The 20,839-nt window shown below is 33.5% G+C and overlaps 2 protein-coding genes across 3 annotated transcripts in view; one reads left to right on the top strand and one right to left on the bottom strand.

Annotated features, from left to right (window-relative positions):
- Positions 1-206, bottom strand: part of LOC139486812 (kelch-like protein 5) — a 76,322-nt gene extending 76,116 nt beyond the window's left edge. Inside the window, exon 1 of one of the 2 annotated variants that reach the window (XM_071271791.1) lies at positions 111-206. The gene's annotated coding sequence lies outside the window, so the exon portion shown is untranslated. Of the gene's footprint in view, positions 1-70 lie in introns of both variants that reach the window. The other variant, XM_071271790.1, reaches the window with a different exon arrangement.
- Positions 207-451: 245 nt separating this feature from the next.
- LOC139486815 (ER membrane protein complex subunit 6-like) lies at positions 452-17,960 on the top strand. Its single transcript, XM_071271796.1, has 6 exons — positions 452-472; positions 8,795-8,866; positions 11,417-11,580; positions 11,987-12,079; positions 13,323-13,342; positions 17,496-17,960. Exons 2-6 carry the CDS (start codon positions 8,815-8,817, stop codon positions 17,524-17,526), a joined length of 360 nt encoding a protein of 119 aa, XP_071127897.1. The 5' UTR covers positions 452-472; positions 8,795-8,814; the 3' UTR covers positions 17,527-17,960.
- Positions 17,961-20,839: the final 2,879 nt, after the last annotated feature.

Below are 20,839 nucleotides of genomic sequence, written 5' to 3'. Positions count from 1 at the left end.
AACATAAATATGCATAAACTATGCTATTTCAAATATATATTATTCTTTCTTTTTCACACGTAACACCTGCCTCATATAGTTAAAATACCAAATGTGAAAAGAATAGGTACCCGACACCCAACTAGTCCTTTGTCCTTTTGCTTTTCGTCTGCTTATCTTGTCTGGATACTTATCTTCGTTTTAAACTAAAAAAGTTAAGAAAGAAACAAGGAACCAGAACAAATTTCTTTCGTAACGTGCTGATAAATTTTTATCACAATATACTTTAAATCATCCTCTTTACATGTAAATATCATAGTTTTTTAAACGCAAATATCCATGCTTTGTCTCCACATTAATTTTTCAAAGGACCATAGTTTTACCTATTTTCACTAAATGTTTACCCTAAAATATGAAATCAACACATTAAAATAGTATACAGTCTGGTTCCCTGATTGTGATTTTGTCCTCCATGGGTTAAAACTACACAACTTGTAACTTGTAACTTGTATTGCATAACTTCCTCCAATAAAGGAGCACCTCAATCAATGAGTATTCCACCACCAAAAAGTACATATATCTTAATCTTTAAAATATAAAAGTCACACAGGTAGATAACTATCATCATTAAAAGGAATGTTTAAAATGTTTTGTATATACACATGTATCGGCATAAAAATATGAGCTAGTTCAACGTCATTAAATTTAAAATTTAAAATACTTCCTCGATATTTACAGTTTATTTACATGTATATATATATATATGATCAGCATAAATCGTTCTTCTGCGTGTTTGCTGATTTTATTTAGGATAGTTAACCTTTATCTGTATACAGTGTAGTGTGGCCACGTACCCACGCTTACTGCTTCATAGGACTTTATTGGGCTGAGTTGTAGTGTTATAGTTTCATTAAAGTGTGGCGAGATCCACGCTTATTCTCTGATAACGATATATATTTAGCATCTTCAGTAAAGTGTGGCGAGATCCACGCTTTAGAAGGCATTATAGGCTATGGTTGAGTTAACTAGTGTGGCGAAAACCACGCTCATTTTGTATTAATGTCGAGATTCCTTTATCGATGTGTCTGTATACAGTGTAGTGTGGCCACGTACCCACGCTTACTGCTTCATAGGACTTTATTGGGCTGAGTTGTAGTATTATAGTTTCATTAAAGTGTGGCGAGATCCACGCTTATTCTCTGTTAACGATATATATTTAGCATCTTCAGTAAAGTGTGGCGAGATCCACGCTTTAGAAGGCATTATAGGCTATGGTTGAGTTAAAAAGTGTGGCGAAGACCACGCTCATTTTGTATTAATGTCGAGATTCCTTTATCGATGTGTCCGTAGAGTGTGGCGTAACCCACGCTCACGGTGTCTTTTAAGCTAACTTGATGTTGGATCGATATCATTGAGAATTCTCGACCTGCTTGTGTGTAGTAGAAAGCATAGTCTCCTTGATTGAAATTCTATGTCCATTAGGATTGAATTGTCACAACTGGGTTCCAGTAATCCAATTGTGCTTGAATCAATTATCACTTGGATAAGGTCTACTTCGCTACCGTTGTGTTTGAATTGAATACTGAGCTTTTCATGTAGCAGTTGGATATTGCTTAAGATTGATTTTCTCTGGTTCGACAGTGCAGGACAGAGTAGTAAGAAATGTTCCAAGGTTTCATCTGATGTTTGACACAAAGGACACGTTGCCAATAGTCCTTTGTTTTTTGAATGCCTTGTTCTGTCAGCCATGAGTATATAACTTCCTGTTGCTATTCTTAATTTTACGGGTATTCTCATAGCTTCTTGCATGGAATTACTAGCAGATAGGTTTACTAATACATGTGTCTTTCCTGGTATATATTGACTATTTAAATACTTTAGTGAGGGGTACAGCTTACAATGACCCTCTATAAAATGTTTCCAATACTTTGATACTTCTTTATTTACCATGGTCTTCCATTTTAATTTTTGAATTTGACTGTCTAATAGATATAAGGCGGATGGTAAGTTGTATTTCGCTAGAATCGTTTTAACAGTAATAAACCAGCTGTTACTATCATCTGTTTTCATAAGTAGTTGTCTATATGCAATTTGTTTTTCTAAACTATTTTGTGGTTGTCTAGATATATTTCCAAATAATGATAAAATCTTTTTATGTATTTGGCCCTCTATTGGTAGTTGTCCAGAAAGAATATATATGGCGGGCGTAGCTGTACTTGTTGGTAAAGAAAGTAATTGTTTAATGCATTTTTTGTGGAATATGTCAATAATATCCAAGTTTTTTCCTGTAGGAGTTACTAATTCCAGGCCGTACAGAAGTACAGGAATGACATAGATGTTAAATATATGTAGTAAGGATTGTATGTCCAGTCCATTCTTCCCATGCAAACCAGCTGGCATTAAACTGTACATGGCTCGTCTAGCTTTTTTCACGTTTTCATACAACGGATTAGGATCATCTGGTTTTGATGTGCGTAAGACCCCCATATGAGTTGTTTGGCTAACTATTGGCATTATTGAGTTACCTATACTCCATGGAAAGGAAGGTTCTTGTTGTTTTCTACGATTTGGATAGACTGGCAGAATAACACTCTTCACTGGTTGAAGCTTATATCTCTCCCTTTGACTGTAGTTGTATGCCATGTTAATAAGTACCTGTAGTTCCTCAGGGTTGTCGCTCATTAGTGCCACATCATCTGCACAAGTCGGAGCTGCGCAACAAATGGATCCTATTTTTGCTCCCAATCCTGAGTGCTCGATATCTGTTAGGAGATTATTGATGTACAGCTTGTATAGGTCGGCGCTCAGTATACCACCTTGTTTTACGCCTTGACATATTGAGAATGGTTCAGATATTAGACCATTAAATTTGACTACACTGCTAGAGTCCATGTGAAGACTATGTATAAGTTTCCATAGTAGCCCCTCTACCCCTGCTATGTATAGCTTTCTTAGGATACTCTCATGCGTTACCACATCAAATGCCGATTTAGCATCTAGAAGCGCTATATATATTATTTTACCAGCATCCCTGCACTCTCTGATAAATTCTTCTATAAAGAAGGAGCAGTTCATTGGAGCTGAGTTCACAGTAAATCCTCTTTGTAGTCTATTTTGTTCATTCAATATTTTAGGTTGGACCTTAGCCTTTGCTACAGACTCAATTAGTTTCAGCAGTATTGGCATGATAGTTATCCCTCTATAGTTAGTGGCGTTCTTGTTACTTCCTTTGTTCTTGAATACAGGAGTGAGGAGACCCATTTTGAGTATTTCAGGTATTACTCCTAATTTGAATGATGATACTATCATATTTTTTATAACTGTTTGCAGCTTATCACCACCATATTTGATATTTTCAGAGGATATGCTGTAAATGTCTGGAGATTTGTTTATTTTCAACCCATTTATGGCATCTTGAACATCTTTTTCAGTTACAGAGATGGTATTAGTTTGATTGTTACATATATCAATTATATTGTCTAGATCTAATGCTAGCTGTTTGTAATATTCGTCGTCATATTCAGGATCATTTGCTGGTTGAGCTAATTTATTGAAATGCTGTTTCCATCCAACTATGATTTCATTGTCAGATTTATATATATTATCTTGTACATTAAGTTCGGATATACAATTCTTCAGCTTTCCTTTTTTTTTACCAAGCAACTTGTAAAATACTTGATCATGTTTAGTTCTAGCATCTAGAATTTCTTGTCTATCGTTGAGTACTTTTATCGCTATCTCTATTCTACATGTTTTTCGAAGTTCGTATTTCGCAAATTTCATATCACAGTATATTTTGTTGTTCGGTGATGTTGGTCTTTCATTTGCTTTCCATTTTGCAAAAGCTTCTTTACATCTTTTACTCGCTTGATTTGTTTTAAAGGATCTTATCTTAGGTTTTTGTTTCTTTCGGTTGTATACCTTGGCTCTAGGTGCTGATTCTATTGCTGCATTTTTCATAATGGTATTAACTTGTGTTATAACTTTAGTTAGCTCCTGACCCGATTGAATCTCACTTGAAATAGCTGTTAGTGACTTGTTAACATTTTCCTCATATAGATTCACGTCAATAGTACTCCATTTAATTTTCCTATTAGTAGGCAATATTTTTGTACTTTGTTGCCTATGTTCTATTTTGACATTTAGTCTGCAGGTTATAGGATAATGATCAGAGACTAAAGAACTACAGGAGTCAAGTTTAAGATAACTGGAATTGTTCTCAAACAGCTCTTTATCTAGAAATATGTAGTCAATTGAGGATATTTCTTCATGCTTATAGTTTATGAATGTTCGGCCCAGATCTTTTGTATATAAGCAGTGGTCATCCATTAATGTTCTGACTGCCTCGTAGCGTTTTGATTCACTTTTATCAATTATATTTTCATTTATATCGCCACCTATAACAATATGATGTGTATTATTGTATTGAGAGCAGAGCGAGTGAAGTTGTTCAGTACAATCTAGAAATTCAATCAATTTTTCAACTCTATTATCCTTGCATGGCATATAAACGCAAATCACCAGAATGTCTTTACCACATGTATTTGTTATTTCAATACATTGAATTCTGTTATTAGTACAGTCTACCTTAGTGATTTTGTGATCGATGGTCTTTTTCCATAATATACAAACCCCCCCGTATCCTCTTGGTAAGTGGGTAGGTGGTAGCGGATCATCAGAATCAACTGCTTTTCCAATACCATTAAAATCAATATGAACATTATCTAAAAGTGGTAGCTGACAGTCGAATAGCCAGTGTTCTTGCAGCAACACAATATCATAGTTAAAAAGAATTTCAGAGAATAATGGATCACAGGTTTTGATATTTTTACAGTTAAAAGATAAAATGTTTAAGTGGTAAACTTTAAAATCGCTATTTACATTTCTCATTATTGCTGGTGTTAACTTCCGTTGTGTAAGAGTCTTTCCTGATGAAAAAAATTTTGGTCCCTATAATTGTTTAATCCTGGCCTGGGCATCTCGGTAGGTGTGTATAAAATTGGACAACCATGAACAAGTTTCGTTCTGTCTTGCAAGTTTATCATACCCGAGGTAAACATATTCGAGTTGTTCATTAAAGAGGGTGGATGTTGTTGCATTGCATTCCCTTCTTTATTACTTGCTGTGTAATATTGATATTGCGATGGTTGAGATACACGACTCAGAGGAGGCTGATGTACAACATTTATTGCTGGAGGTGGATGAGAGACATGATACTGCGGAGGCTGATGTGCGCCATTTATTGTCGGTGGTGGATGAGAGACATGATACTGTGGAGACTGATGTATGACATTCATTGCCAGAGGAATAGCCTCAGAATTTCTAACAGTGCCTCTATGTTCTGTACTTGTGTTGGTATACACATGTTCCTTTACAAGTGTTTCATTTGTATTACCTTTTGGCAGCATATCGTTTGATACGGTTGACTGTATAGGTATTTGTTCACTTTCAAGTTGGTTTATTTGAGCATCCACCTTCTGCAGTATTAACTTTGTCATTCTTTCACGCATAGCTAGTAGCAAATCATCTGTTTCAGTGACACATTTCTGGTGACAGCAGTTTTGTACTGGTGAGTTGGCATCTGTTCTTTTGGATTCAGACTCAGTATCTTCTAGTACAACTATTTTTCTGTTAAGAATTCTTATTGAGTTTTCCAATTCTTTTATTTTAGTTTCTTGCATGAGCATGGTGGATTGAAGGCGGATATTTTCAGCGTTAAGTTCTGAATTTCTCATTTCCTTCAATCGGATGTCATCTTCTCGTTTCTTCAGCTTTAACTCAAGTTGTCTTAAATCTTTAAATTTTATTTGTGCGTCATCAGTTGTTTTGCTCTGGTTTATACACACATCTTCTGTTTTGTTATTAGATCTTGTACTTTGTTCAACAATTGTGCCGTCTTGAGGTTTGCTGTTTGTATTTAAGTTCTTTTTTGATTTTTTTGTTCTTGAAATATTTTCTACTTGTTCTTTTTCTACTGTCATTTTATTGTCAATACAGATTGATGAAGTTTCAGTTTGTACAACATATGGTGTTTTCATGATTGTATCGTCATGATCATTATCAAGTTCTTTTGATGTATCATAGCTTGAGGCTTTCTCAACTTGTTGATCTTGTATTTCTAGGCCAAAGCATGCTTGACATTTTTGTGTTGTGCAGTTTGTAGCTATGCATGTTAAGTGTACAACATTGTTACAGCTATCACAAACAGTTTCATCAGATTCTTGTATATCATTGTCACAATTAGAGCATATTTGCATGGATCTTTCTTCATTCAGCAGTATCTCTGCACTAGTTGGCATTTGAGTATTTACCAAGGCTAGACATTTTTGTGTTGTATTTATCATGCTAGCGCTAATGTTGTCAATTTCACGACTGTTGATTTGGGGTGATGTACTTGAACAAATGTTTTCAATAGCAGTGCTAGTTGGATTTGGACAGGATGAACATGTGTATGACGTATTGTTATTACTTTCAATTTTGTCAATATCAATCGGCCTAAGACCTTCACACCTGTAGTGCACCCACATTTGGCAACTGTTGCACTGTACAGCCCTTGAGATAACATTTCTATTGCATTTTCTACATCTAGCTTTCATGTTGTTATTGGTTGATCTGTTATCCAATATGTATTGCAATTGTTCTTCCAGCAATTTATTAATAGTGCTAGTATTCATTTGTTGGTTATTTACATAGGTATTGCATATCATGCCGTGGATTGTTGGTAATTCATTTTCAATAAAATGAGTTATAGATTTTCCATTAATCAGTAAGGTAGCTTTTGTTGTATAGGCATTTATGGTATAGGATTGGCTGCTTTTTAGTTGAACCTTAAATGTTTTTTGAACTAATACACCTCTTCTATCATGTTCAGATTGAAATGTAATTTCACCTGCTGAAAGTGGATAACATTGATAATAGCTGGATATTGCAGCAATAAATAACTCAAATGTTGCTAGATCTAATGTAACAGTGAGCCCTCCACTAGTCATTTTATATGAGATTTCAGTCCTCTTTGCTGATTCTAGTTTATTTTGTAGTACTTTATCTATATCAAGAGAGTATGTTTTAGTTTTAGTTTGATTTTGTACTTGATTGACATGGTTGTTATCCTTTGCGTTATCCTGTATAGTTTTTGGATCAACAATTATTTTTTCACTGCTATTTGTAACTAAGGCCATTCTGATAATTCACTTATTTCAAAGTAGAGTAATTTGATTCAGTTAAGTGTGGCGTAACCCACGCTTACTATATGTTGTTGTTTTGTTGTTGTTGGTTTTTTTTTGTTGTTGCACCAGTTCTATTGTTTTGCAGTATAGTGTAGTGAAACCTACGCTCACTGCTCTAAAGTGTTAATAGGGAATATAATTCCAGGTAATTCATAGCATTGCATATAGCTTACAGCAAAAGTATCTATTGGCCAAACTCCTGTTGGTAAATTAAAAACTATGTACAGCAAAAGTATCTATTGGCCAAACTCCTGTTGGTAGATTAAAAACTATGTACACATATATATATATAGCGCTAATATCATTCAAGTGTAGATGCAGATGTTAATTTCAGTTTTGAACGTGTACCAATTTAGTGTGGCGTAACCCACGCTTGCTATAGATAAATAAACAGCTTAACTAATTGTTGTATTTATTGGTTGTATCTAAAATATATTATACAGCATAGTGTGGCGTAACCCACGCTTACTGTATTGTACAATGTAGGTACGCAGGTTGTTCAATTAGAAGTTTCCCAACAGTCCTTAATTATTTGTTGTTCAATTTTTCTTAGCCAAACTTTCGACAGTAGCTGTCTTGGGTGTACACCATCAAAGTACAGTTCAAACCTATGCTGCACCCGTCTTGTCACTCTGTGGCGATCACCTTTCCTGTGCTTTTGTATTAATGTAAGATCAGAGCTAAACTTTGGAGAGTAGGAGATATTGCTTGTGTTAACTTCTCTGATTTTTCTGTTAACACTGACTATTTGTTCTTCTAAGTCTTTGTTGTGTTGATAAAAACTTTGAATCTGATTTTTACTTATTCCTGCAGCCCAATTCCAATTGACAATGGAATATAAAGGTATTTCTAGTATCGTCACTTTAGACCCTGGGTGTGCTTCGATGCATTGAGTAATTAGATTAGTTTCGGCTATTATATCATCTACAACTGAATCGTCATGGGTTCTTAAAGATATGTATCGCCCGTTTTTTATAGTAAAGTCACAAGTACCAGCCCATACATATACCCATATGTTGCCCTCTTCTTGTATTAGGGTTTCTATGGAGCTCTCCAGCCACTCTCTACACTCTCTAATTCTAGCACCTTTTCTACAGAACCAAGTTATATCACGCTCAGTTGTTGTTGATGCTTGGGATTCTAGGTTATACCCCTTACTGTCAGTGATTATAATGGGAGTATATTTTTTTGTCCCATGGGGGGTAAGCCTGCTCCTTTGCAGAAATTTGGTTAATTTTCTTTGAATTAACATGTATGTTGAGATATGATATGGAATATATATGTTTCTGTTTATGGTATTGTAATCAAAGTATGAAGTATCTTAAAAGTTTGTTTTGAAGTTCGCAGACAGGAAGTGCACGGACCCCGCGAAAGTCAAATTGGGTTTTGTGATATTCGTCTCAACTGCTTCTATTTCAGATAAAAAGTGTTTATATATTGGCTTGTTTTGTAGTTTTTCATAAATGTCATAGAAATGTTTTTTTATATGTTCAATTGCACACTATACAACACAAAAATCATTGAATTTTCCCTGCACCAAAAAATGTGTCAACCACCACCGGAAGTCACGTGAAATCAACCCTCAATCTGGAATCAGACAATCGAGCTGATGATGGCTTCAGGTGTGGTGGTGAAGACGAAAAGAAAAGGGAAATTTGCTGGTAATTGAGTTTAAATGATCAAATCCCTTTGTTTGTTATTAGATAGATAACTCATCTTATGAGAGAAACGAGAGAGAAATCCATACTCAGCTTACCAAATAAAGTCGCCACAATTTAGACAGGCACTATAAATTTATTTTATGAACAAAATTCTTGATAAAATTGTCTATTTCTTCCTTGGTGTATACACACCACTACCACTAAGATGACATCTATATGTGAGGGTAGTAATGCCTTTAACGTCAGGCGTCAAACGGCCATTTTTGGCTACCGTTAGCGTCAAATTGATTAAGATTTTACCGTGATTTGGCAAAAATCATTATTGTGATTCGTCAGAGATCTCAAATAATTATCATTACCAGTATTTTTGGAAAAAAATTAACGTGATTTGTATAAATCATTCGATTTTTTTATCGTCTAAAAGAAAGTGTATATTTTATTGTCATGCACCAAAAATAACTGTTAACGTCGTTTGGCAAGAACTTTTACTGTTATTCGTCATGAAGGTACCCCCGTTACCATCCTCATATATACTTTAAGGCCATGGAAAATTAATTGTTGGTTTCCCCTAACATGGGAAAATTTTAAAGACCTGGCAGGCAGGTTTTTTTTTTTGTAACCATGTGTAATTTTATATCTATATGTTTTGTTTCTATAGCGGAACTATAATCATGCATATTTCTAGCTGCAGAACTGTAGCTCTTAGGTCCTTATGTTATTTTTTGACTATTTGCGGACCATAAAGCTACAGATTTTTCCTATTTCATTTTGTTAGATATTTTTCTAGGATATGACGTACCTATTAATACTTGAATATTCATTTCCTTAACACTATTATCCAATTATATTTATTTGTATACATTCTCCTCCTATTTTGTTCATCCATATTGAATCTCGTGTGACGTCACGAAAAACAAAAAATATCTAACGAAACAAACTATATATATTGACAAGCTTTACATGGATTTTAAACGATAAATTTTTGGGAAATAAAGCGACCTGAACCTGGGTCGCAATTCCGAATGTTTTGAAATAGGAAAAATCCGTTGCTCTATGGTCCGCAAATAGTAAAAAAATAACATAAGGACCTAAGAGCTACGGGTCCGCAGTTAGCATATTTCCAACACTTTTAGTTGTTTCTGCACTTCACATTTTTTTGGGGGAGATTTAAAAATGTTTTGATCTCCATCACTGATGAATCTTAAATAACATGAGTAAAGTGCACTATGTTTTGTCTTAAAAAGGGAATCACCTCCCACCAGCCATTAACAGCTGGAAGGCGTTGACTGCATGGGTATTAGCAGCCCTACATGCATTTTCAATGCATGGTTCAACCTCATTATCTGTGCATTGAAATTCAATGAACTTGTGCCCAAAATTAACAACATCTCCAACACACGTCCCTCCTTCAACTTGGAATGGTTGAATGGTTGCAACTCAAGACTCACTTATTTCAAACTGCTTTTACGGATTTCTTGTAGATTTTATATAATTTAAATTAAACTGTAATGTTTATTTTTATGGTACATGCATTAATCATTTTTTTGTTGTTGACAAAATAATTAAATGACCCGGCGGTTAAAATATGACCCAGTCTTGTTAGGGGAAACCATCAATTATTTTTCCATGGCCTATACTTTGATTTTTCTCTTTATGATACACAAATCAGGATATGGATGAAAGTTTTATATCAGTTTTTCATTAAGTCTTGTGTTATATTTTGTTTTTTTATTGAGACTGGTGGGGGTTCCCAGTCTATGCCAAATATTTATTAATACAAATGTTACCTAGTAACATATGTGAAAGAGGACGAAGTCTGTTGTGAAGAAATGAAATTAATATTTTATTTCTCTAGTGTGTAAATTTTCCAGAAGGTAATACCTTTTTCAATTATTTTCAAAAATTCATCTGATTGAGTATAAAATTGCACACAAGAGTACATCTTAAAATTGAATTATTCTAACCTTAATGTCAGACAATTTGCAAAGCATAGTTTATTTTGGTTATAGAATATGGTTATTTTATTCATACATGAAATATAAGGGGAGATAATTGTTTTGATTGATGAGCATCTACATATATAATTATATTCTGATATTACAGCATAAGACATTCAATTTTTTCTTCTAATAAAGAGGGTATTTCATTTTTAAACATATTAAATACATGTACATTTAAGTTGGGACTGAGTACACCCCCTTGTATTTTACTGACTTCAAATATGAACAACCTGGTCCTTTTCTGATCTATTTTGATTCATAATTTATTAGATTTATACATAGAATTCAATATATTGCAATCCTTAATGGGGGAGCACTTCTTTAAATCTTACAGATTGATTGCCTTAATCTGAATTCTTTTAGATCCACATTTTTTCAAAACAAAATAGGGTGGCCGCCCTCCAATGGTTGAGCTGATTTTATTCATCTAATGAAAAAAGTATGTATAATATTTTGATCTCTGGTGAAGAGTTGTATCATAAGCAATCATACCACATTATATAAACTGTATTATCTTAAGTTTTCCATTTTTGTTTATTTTTCATTGCAGATAACGCTGTGAGATATAATGAAATGAGTCTTCGTCAAAATGGGGCCATATTGGATTATTGTAGGACGTCAATGTCATCATTATCAGGTGCTGCAGCAGGAATTCTTGGATTGACAGGAGTACAAGGCTTTGCATTTTATTTTGTTACAGCATTCTTATTGTCGGTTAGTAATATCAAATTTGTTAAAATTTCATGTACTTCGCTCATCAATTTCCTGTTTACCGAATACTGATTGTAAAAATAATTAGGGCTAATGTTGATTGAAAGAGGAAATTCCATTTTAAACCGTAGAAAACCATGGAAAAACGTTGATGACGTTACGGTCACATGACTAAATTATGTCTATGGGCTCATAACAAAATAACGTCAGCCAATCAGAAGACGCGTTACATCCAGAATTAAATTATAATAAAATAAACAACATTTTATAGATACATTATAAATAAGAAGATATGGTACAAGTGCTAATGAGACAACCCTATATTCAAGTCATAATGTTACATTTGTATAAAAAATTAAAATGTAAAAAATTATACATGCAGGACATAATATTTTTTTTATATTTCCAGGTGATGTTAATGTTCAAGGCTGGTGGATCATGGAATAAATATTTTGTAACGAGAAGAGATCTTTTTATAAGTGGACTGTTTGGAGGAATATTTGTATCCTTTTATTCAATGAAATTAATTGCATTATTGAAAAAATATAACTATTAAATACTGGCGAAAAAATTGGTCCTTTAAAAGTTTTGAATTGTTAATTTTTTAGAGATAGGAATAAGATGCATAATTAGTAATGATAAATTTGACATGAATTTACTGAAAAAAGGGGAATTGACATCATCTTGCAAGAGGGTACTTGTTATTCATATTATACTTACAAATTGAAACTACATATTATGGATAAATCTTGCTATGAACCAGTTTTTGATCCATTAAAATACTTCTTTTTTTTTTATATATATTTAGAAAATGGTAATTTGTATCCTGTTGCCTGGACAACAAGGAATTCTGATATAATCTAAATGCTTCATAAGATCAAAAACTGCATATTTAAAGATATGCATTTGTACTTTGCACAAAATATATGAAATGAGGGTCATTTCAAATGACCCTCATTTGCTCATTATAGTGCAGATAATTCAAAATTTATATGGCTTGAACCAAAAAAGTAAAAATATTTTTGTTGTGAGTTTTGTTTACCTTCACTGTCTGTAAAGCAGGTTACTGTTAATTCAGAAATTATTGCGTGCATTTTTTATTGCGATTTTTTCATTTTAGCTTAAAATGCAATTCTTATTTTTGCGATATTGAGGAAAATCAGGTCCAATTCCTGTAGAAAAAAATAAAAATTCAGGTTTAAATTATTGCGTTTATAATCCTTTCGCACTTTTTGCAATATTATAAACATAGCAATAATTTGTGAATTACAGTATAATCATTGGTATATTGAGAATTGAACATCATGACATAGAATATTTGTTTTGGAATTGATATTCTTGTTTATGCTTAGAACTTAATCAAGCATATAAGCTGTGTTGAATAGAAATTGACCTTTTGCAAATGCACATAGACATGTACATGTACCTGTATATAACTTTGATTGAATTTTGAACACTCATATAGGACATTGTATAAAAGATGAATTTTAGACTGTTTTGTAGGGTTCTTATATTTACAACAACTCAGTTTTCAATCTTTTACATACTTTTCATAAACATGTTTTTCAACATAGAATAGGTTAATTGACGTATTGATATTCATTAGCATAAGGTGGATATCTATGTGAAGCAGCTCATATGTAATAACACTAAAAAGCTGTAAACATTTGAACTCTTATAAAATTATGTTATTTATACTCATTATATGATTGATATGATTTGTTTTCCTTAACTTCTTTTTTCAGACATATATTTTATTTTGGACGTATCCTTTTGATGTACCTAAACTGTAAACAAGTGTTCAAAGCCAAGTCAATTGTCTGTTCAGCTACAATCAATTCACTGGTGTCTGTTATCATTGAATAATTTGTACAGTGACACTAATTATTCCAGCCCATGTTTACATTATAGTTTTAAAGTAAAAGTTGGCCATTATTGTTATCCTATACTTGAACGGGGAGCCTAGACATGGAAATAATGGCTATTGGTCCGTCTGGTCTTGTCTACATTCTCATTCCTAAGTCTTTTTAATTATGGATTTGTATCCCAGCATAATCTATTACCAATTTGAAAATCAGTGCAGATATACTACTTTATCATGATATATTAGCCTTAAATTTTCAATTATTTGAAATATTGCATTGTAAAAGCTCTCTCGCTTGCATTTCTTTTTGGAAATAAAAAAAATATATATATTAGTATATCAAAGGTTTACATCGAAGCAATGACTTGTACAAGTTCAAACATCAGTTCCAATCAAATAATTATATGGGAGTTACATGCCCTTGGAAATATATTTTATGGAAATTTACATTTGTAAGCACTTTTAAGTATACCCATACTTTTCTTTTTACACATATTTATGATATTAAATATTTTAAGCTTGATTCAGCTATGTCACAAACAAATTTGAATATCAGTGCAGATAAGTGATTTTTTTTTATAGTAATGATCCTTAGAAATGTAAATTTGTTAAAAATGTATTGTAAGAACTACAATGTATCATGTCTACCAGTGGCGGATCAAGAATTTTTCATAAGGGGAACCTGCTGGCTGACCTGAAAAGGGGGTGACTCTAGTCATGCATCAGTGATTCCCTATATAATCAACCATATTTTTACCACAAAAGGGGATCCCCTAGATCCACCTATGTCTACATTGTTTTGCGTTGTTGTTGTCTGTATCGTGGTCGTCCAAAGACACATTTGGTTTCCAGACAATTACTGGAGTTAAAGTAAATGAATCTCTTTGAAATTTTACAAGAAGATTCAATACCACAAAAGGAAGGTTGTGATTGATTTTGAGGGTTATGGTAATATGGTACCAACAGTTGAGAAATAAGGGGCACAAATCAAGCATTTTTAGCTCTCCTGGCCCAAAGGCCAAGTGAGCTTTTCTCATCACTTGGCGTCCGTTTTCATCTTCATCGTCGTCGGCGTAAACTTTTTACATTTTGAACTTCTTCTAGAGAACCACTGAATAGAACGAAACCAAACATGGCATGAATGTTCATTATGAGGTGCTGACCAAGTGTTGTTACTTTGTAGTCAATCCATCATCCGAGATGGCTGCCAGCAGGGGACTTAGTTTAACATAGGACCCTACGGGATATGCATACAAATGACTTCTTTTAGAAAACCAATGAATGGTATGAAACCAAACATGGCATGAATGTTCCTTATGAGGTGTTGACCAAGTGTTATTACTTGGTGGCCAATCCATCATCCAAGATGTCCGCCAGCGGGGGACTAAGTTAAACATAGAACCCTATGGGAAATGCATATAAATGACTTCTTTTAGAGAACCACTGAATGGAATGAAACCAAACATAGTACATTGTAGTATGAATGTTCCTTATCAGGTGCTGACCAAGTGTTGTTATTTTGTAGCTGATCCATCATCCAAGATGGCAACCTGTGGGGGACTTAGTTTAACATAGGACCCAATGGGAAATACATATAAATGTCTTCTTTTAAAGAACCACTGAATGGAATGAAATCAAACATAGCATGAATGTTCCTTATGAGATGCTCACCAAGTGTTGTAACTTTGTAGCAGATCCAACATTCAAGATGGCTGTAGTGGGGTGACTTGGTTTAAAATAGGACCCTATTGGAAATATATACAAATGTCTTCTTTTAGAGAACCACTAAATAAAATGAAACCTTACATACATGTAGCATGAATGTTCCTAAGGAGATGCTTACCAAGTGTTGTTACTTTGTCGCCAATCCAACGTCCAAGATGGCTGCCAGTGGGGGGACTTAGTTCAGTCAAGGGTCTAACTTAAATAAGTTATTAGAGAAAAATAACACACATGTTGTTATTGTGGGCTAAAATATAAAAAAAACTGTGATAACATATGTATGTTACATGTTTCAAAGGGAAAATATAATACAACCTTTATTTTGTTAAATTTTTCTCTATTTCTATTGATATTATAATTCTTTTTATATATATATAATCTTTGCCAAGATATAACAGCTCATAGTTTACCAATCATGCATAGCACACCTATGTTATTACAGAAAATACATTCCTGCAATAACCGAAGGGTGTTATTACAGCTTCTCTATATCTCTTTAAAGGCTTTGCTCTGGCTTGCATAACAATTTATTTCAATTCATTGTAAGAAATGATGATCAGAGCTTGTAATGAGGCACTGGACAAGATTCCAAGTGTCTCATTTACTCTCATATAGTAAGTTACATGCTTGTAATAACTAAGCCTTGTTATTACAGCTTAGTTTGCCCATAAAGGCCTTGTCTGATTGATTTACCATGGTTGGTCAAAATTGTAATTAGAAAATTTGTTATGAGGGTAATATATTGACTACTGGGTAAAGTTTTAAGAACTCTTAAGTGCCCATTAAAGATAAAATAATTATAATATATTTAACTGATAACAAACATGTTATTACAGATTAAGGAAAAAAGAGTAGACAACTCTTGAAAGTGTCTGTAATAACACATGCATGTTATTTTTCTCTGATAACTTCTTTAAGTTAGACCCTTGACTGTAGTTTAACATAGGACTCTATGGGAAATACATACAAATGTCTTCTTTTAGAGAACCACTAAATGGAATGAAACCAAACATAGCATGAATTCTCCTTTCCTAATCAGGTGCTGGCCAAGTGTTGTTAATTTGTAGCCAAATTTTATCTTTTTTTATATGTTTTCAAAAACCCAAGTAGAGTCAGGTGAGCAATACAGGCTCTTGAGAGCCTCAAATTGTAGTTTCCTAACAATTACCTGTGTGTTAGTGTATGGATCTCTCTGACATTGTACCACAAAGTTCCATACCACAATAAGTAGGCAGGAATTGAGTTTGGGGGTAATTGCCCCAAACATGCAGGAATTAGGGGCAAAAAGGAGCCAAAAACAAGCATTATCTAGTTCAACTTGGCTTACTCCAAAATTGTACTACTAGGTTCCATACTTCAAAGGGATGGCTGGGATTGAGTTTGGGAGCTCCAAGAGTGAAGGGGGCCCAACCTCTGGGGTCGTATGAGGCTGAGGTCAACAAAGCATTTTTGGTTTTGTATATTTCTCAGCTCAGCAATAAGGCATATATATTCTGTTAATTGATTGCAATTTGTTCATGTCTGACTTGCAGGTTCCATCTGACCTTGTCTTCATTTTCCTGGTTCATTGATTAATGTTAATTTTTCATGGTAATGTCAGTTATCTGATACTAAAAGCGATATGTCAACTTTATTTGTTGTATAGAATGAATGTACGGTGTAAATATCTGACTTGCAGGTTTCAAATGACTGTTCATGGCTCATTTAACAATATTTAGTTTTTGCAGTTTTGTCTATTTTTTCAGATACATGTACCATATTGGCAATAGGACCTCTATATTTATACTAAGGAATGATTATAAGGTGTACATTTAGGACTTGTAAGTTCATGTGATCTTGACCTCATTTTTATGGTTCATTGGTCAATGATAAGTTTTTGTGTTTTTTTCCAGTCTATCAGACACTGTAAGCAGTAGATTAACTATGCTTGGTGGTTTGGAATGAATGTATGCATGTCAACTATATTTCATTTATGAAATTAATATAAGATGTGTCTGTCTGGCAGGGTTCATCTGTTTTCATTTTCATAATTCATTGGTTGATGTGTTTTTTGTAGTTTTGGTCTGTTTTCGAGTATTATATAAGAATAAAAACCACTATATTTGGTGTGTGGAAAGATTGTAAGGTGTACAGCCATTGAGACATTTCATTGTTTAATTTATTTATAACTATTTGTAGACTAAGGGTGAATCAGAGCTTGACATAATATAAACAACTGCCTTTTTTAAGGTTATTTGTATTGTTGTCTCATTCATTTACACATTATATCTCCTTTTATTCAAGGCATAAGAATTTGTAGATTTATTAAAAAAAATCCTTAATATTTGTAAAGATTTTTATATGGAATGGTGCATGTGTATTAACATTCATGGGAAAAAAGATTCAAGTATAGTCAGAAACATCATTGATGGAACCAGTTTCATATTTATGGAATCCTAGAAGAGACAAATTGGAAGGAAAATATCAAAGACTACCAGCATCCCTTAATATCACATGTTTATTGTGGATAATGAGATTCTAAGACATTCTTTATTTGATATTTATATATTTTTAACAACTGTGTATTTTTACAAAAGCTAATACAGTTGTTTTCCTGAATTTTAAACATTTCTATCAGGACTGTGAATACACTTATTTAATTCATTGTATTTTTTTCATAATGATAAATGCTTTCAAATTTAAGGCCTTCTAGCCAGGACAATAGAAATTATGTTTCCATATGATCAAATTGTTTTTTGGTCTAAAATTGTTGTAACTATGTTGTTAAATATTTGAAATAAATTTAGTATAAAATGCTGCAGTTCTGTAATTGAAAGAAAATAAATGCCTCGTTCACACGTACATATAATTCGAATCGAATGCGAATCGAATTCGCTAATCGCGTCCACACACTCTTCTTTTTTTAATTCTAATTGATTCGAATTGGCTAATTCGAATTAACTAATTCGCATTAGAAATACGTTTTTGTTAACACCAATTAAAAGTTAACGTCGTTAGGACAGTAAAGCGAATTTGAGGCGCATTGCAATTCGAATTAGAATTTACGTTAGGACGTTAAACGTTTCGAATGCGAATTAAACTAATTCGAATTAGTTAATGCGAATCAAATTCGAATTACGTGTGAACTCAGCATCAAACTATTGAAATTCAGCCAGAGGAAATATTTTACTATTAAATCTTATAGTTATGCAATGTTTTTTAATGGCAAGAATGGTACAGGCTGAACATCACGATAGGTTTGTGTGCCTAAATAAGTGGTTTAACCTACCCATATTGTGTACTAGAACCAAGTAAGGGAGCTACCATTAGATTGTTAAGGGGGAGGAGCTAGGATGAAATTATTTGAAAAAAGGCACGACAGGAGTTTTGATTTGAAAAAAAGCAGGATGAACAACTTGGCAGAAAACAAAAGGCAGGATGACAATTTGTGTAAAAAATTCAGGATAAACTAATAAAAAAAAGGCAGGACCAAATAGAGTGGAAACTAAAAACTCAGGACAGCTAACAACTTTAAAAAAAATTCAGGACAACGTTTTTCATCAGAACCAACATGTTTGCAGGCATGTTAACCCTCTCCTAACTTGGGACAGTTGTGTAAAAGCACAACACTATAAAAATCAGTTCAAAGGGGTATAACTCTTCAGATCGATACAAGGCAAAAGCACAAAAGACAAAAAGTATATATCCGAGATGGTCTTTTCCAAGTTCAACTTTTTGCAACGTACTTGAGTATTTTATCGGTGATGACCACTTCATGGCTGGTTGTTACAGCTTTCTTATTCATTACAGGCAGTATTCCACAGTTACTAATGTGTAAAGAAATCCTGAACTTTCGGTTTACCGTAAATTAAATCCTGATTTTTTTTACACATAATGAATTGGTGTAAAATATTTGCCAGATTAATCCCAGGATCTACAAATTGGTGCACCCTGCAATGTTATGAGCATGACATTTGTTATACCGTGTGATAGGTCTTTCACATCCATTGCCGTTCAACTTCTTGTCATGTATAGTGAGCAACAGCTACAAGTTACATTTGATTTAGGGTTTTGTGCCTCGCCTGCAACAATTTCGCAGACATAGAGTCAACAATCAGGCATGGTGACAACTATTTGTATGATGCTTTATTTTACGAAGTTTCCGTCTGTCATATGTCCTCTGTCCTTGACCTCATTTTCATGGTTCAGTGACAACTTGAAATTTGATATTTTTTGTCATGTCAAATACTCGCTTATTATGAATAATATTATAGGATAACTATACTTGATGTATGGGATCCTTTCAAATACTGAGTTTGCATATGTTTGTCAGACAGGGTTCACCTGACATCGATCTCATTTCATGGATCAGTGATCAAGGTTAAGTTTTCTTGGCCAATATGAATAAGATGTATTTGGTGTATGGAATGATTGTAATGTGTACATGACCGACTGGCATGTCTCATCTGAACATGCAAATATTTTCAGGTTTCATTGGACAATATTATGTTGGCACTAAATTTGGTATATATAATGATTGTAAGGTCTACATATCTGTTTGACAGTTTTCATATGAACTTAAGCTCATTTTCATGGTTTATTTGTCAATTAAAATTTTTCATGGTATGTCGTGTATCCTTTATTTTAAGTCTGATGGGATATTTACGGAGTCAACATAGTCACCAAACTTTGAATAATTTAATGGGATGGCCAATCGATAATATATGTATATATAGGGGAACACTAAGTTAAACCGCAAGAATGCTAGCTTCTTTTATTCTTTCCTGATAAGCTCCTATATGAAGTCGAAATGTATGTAATATAAAAAAAGAAGATGTGGTATGATTGCCAATGAGACAACTATCCACAAAAGACCAAAATGACACAGACATTAACAACTATAGGTCAACTGTACGGCCTTCAACAATGAGCAAAGCCCATACCGCATAGTCAGCTATAAAAGGCCCCGATAAGACAATGTAAAACAATTCAAACGAGAACACTAACGGCCTTATTTATGTAAAAAAAAATGAACGAAAATCAAATATGTAACACATAAACAAACGACAACCACTGAATTACTGAACCTCCTGACTTGGGACAGGCACATACATAAATAATGTGGCGGGGTTAAACATGTTAGCGGGATCCCAACCCTCCCCTAAACTGGGACAGTGGTATAACAGGACATAGGAAAGAACTATAAAAATCAGTTGAAAAAGGCTTAACTCATCAGATGGACAAACATACAAGTGGACGTCGCCCGGTACTTATACATCCCGACACAAAAAGACACAATGAACAGATCTGAGTGTACTCGCAGTTATCTGACAGCTAGTTCAAAGCCGTTAACAACTAATAAAAAAATCATGCATCCAAGACTAAACTATCAATCCGTACACATCCAACATCCAATGGATTTAGTGTAAAGACGTCATTAACAGCCAGAGAAAAACATGACCTTGTGCAATGCCAAGTTACAGGTATAAACAGATTGTAGATCCATGAATATGTATATTCATATAACATACTAGTAATATTTAGTTAGCTTTTAATTGACTGATAACAAAATCAATATTTATACCAATAAAAACAATATTCAATGATAAGCATTTCTAAAGAGAATTAGTAGCTAACTAAACATCACTAATGTTGCCACCTTTTTGATTTCCGTGTAGCTACATTTTATCAGTGTCT

This window comes from Mytilus edulis, chromosome 8 (genome assembly GCF_963676685.1).
Source record: "Mytilus edulis chromosome 8, xbMytEdul2.2, whole genome shotgun sequence".
Taxonomy (NCBI): domain Eukaryota; kingdom Metazoa; phylum Mollusca; class Bivalvia; order Mytilida; family Mytilidae; genus Mytilus; species Mytilus edulis.
This window is presented reverse-complemented; position numbering and strand designations above follow the sequence as displayed.

Bases quoted from the DNA above. Each gene is read 5' to 3' on its own strand.
- LOC139486815 (XM_071271796.1), top strand. From the start codon at position 8,815: ATGATGGCTTCAGGTGTGGTGGTGAAGACGAAAAGAAAAGGGAAATTT. The intron at 8,867-11,416 runs GTAATTGAGTTT...TTTTCATTGCAG, and splicing joins AAGAAAAGGGAAATTTGCTG to ATAACGCTGTGAGATATAAT. The intron at 12,080-13,322 runs GTATCCTTTTAT...TTCTTTTTTCAG, and splicing joins GACTGTTTGGAGGAATATTT to ACATATATTTTATTTTGGAC.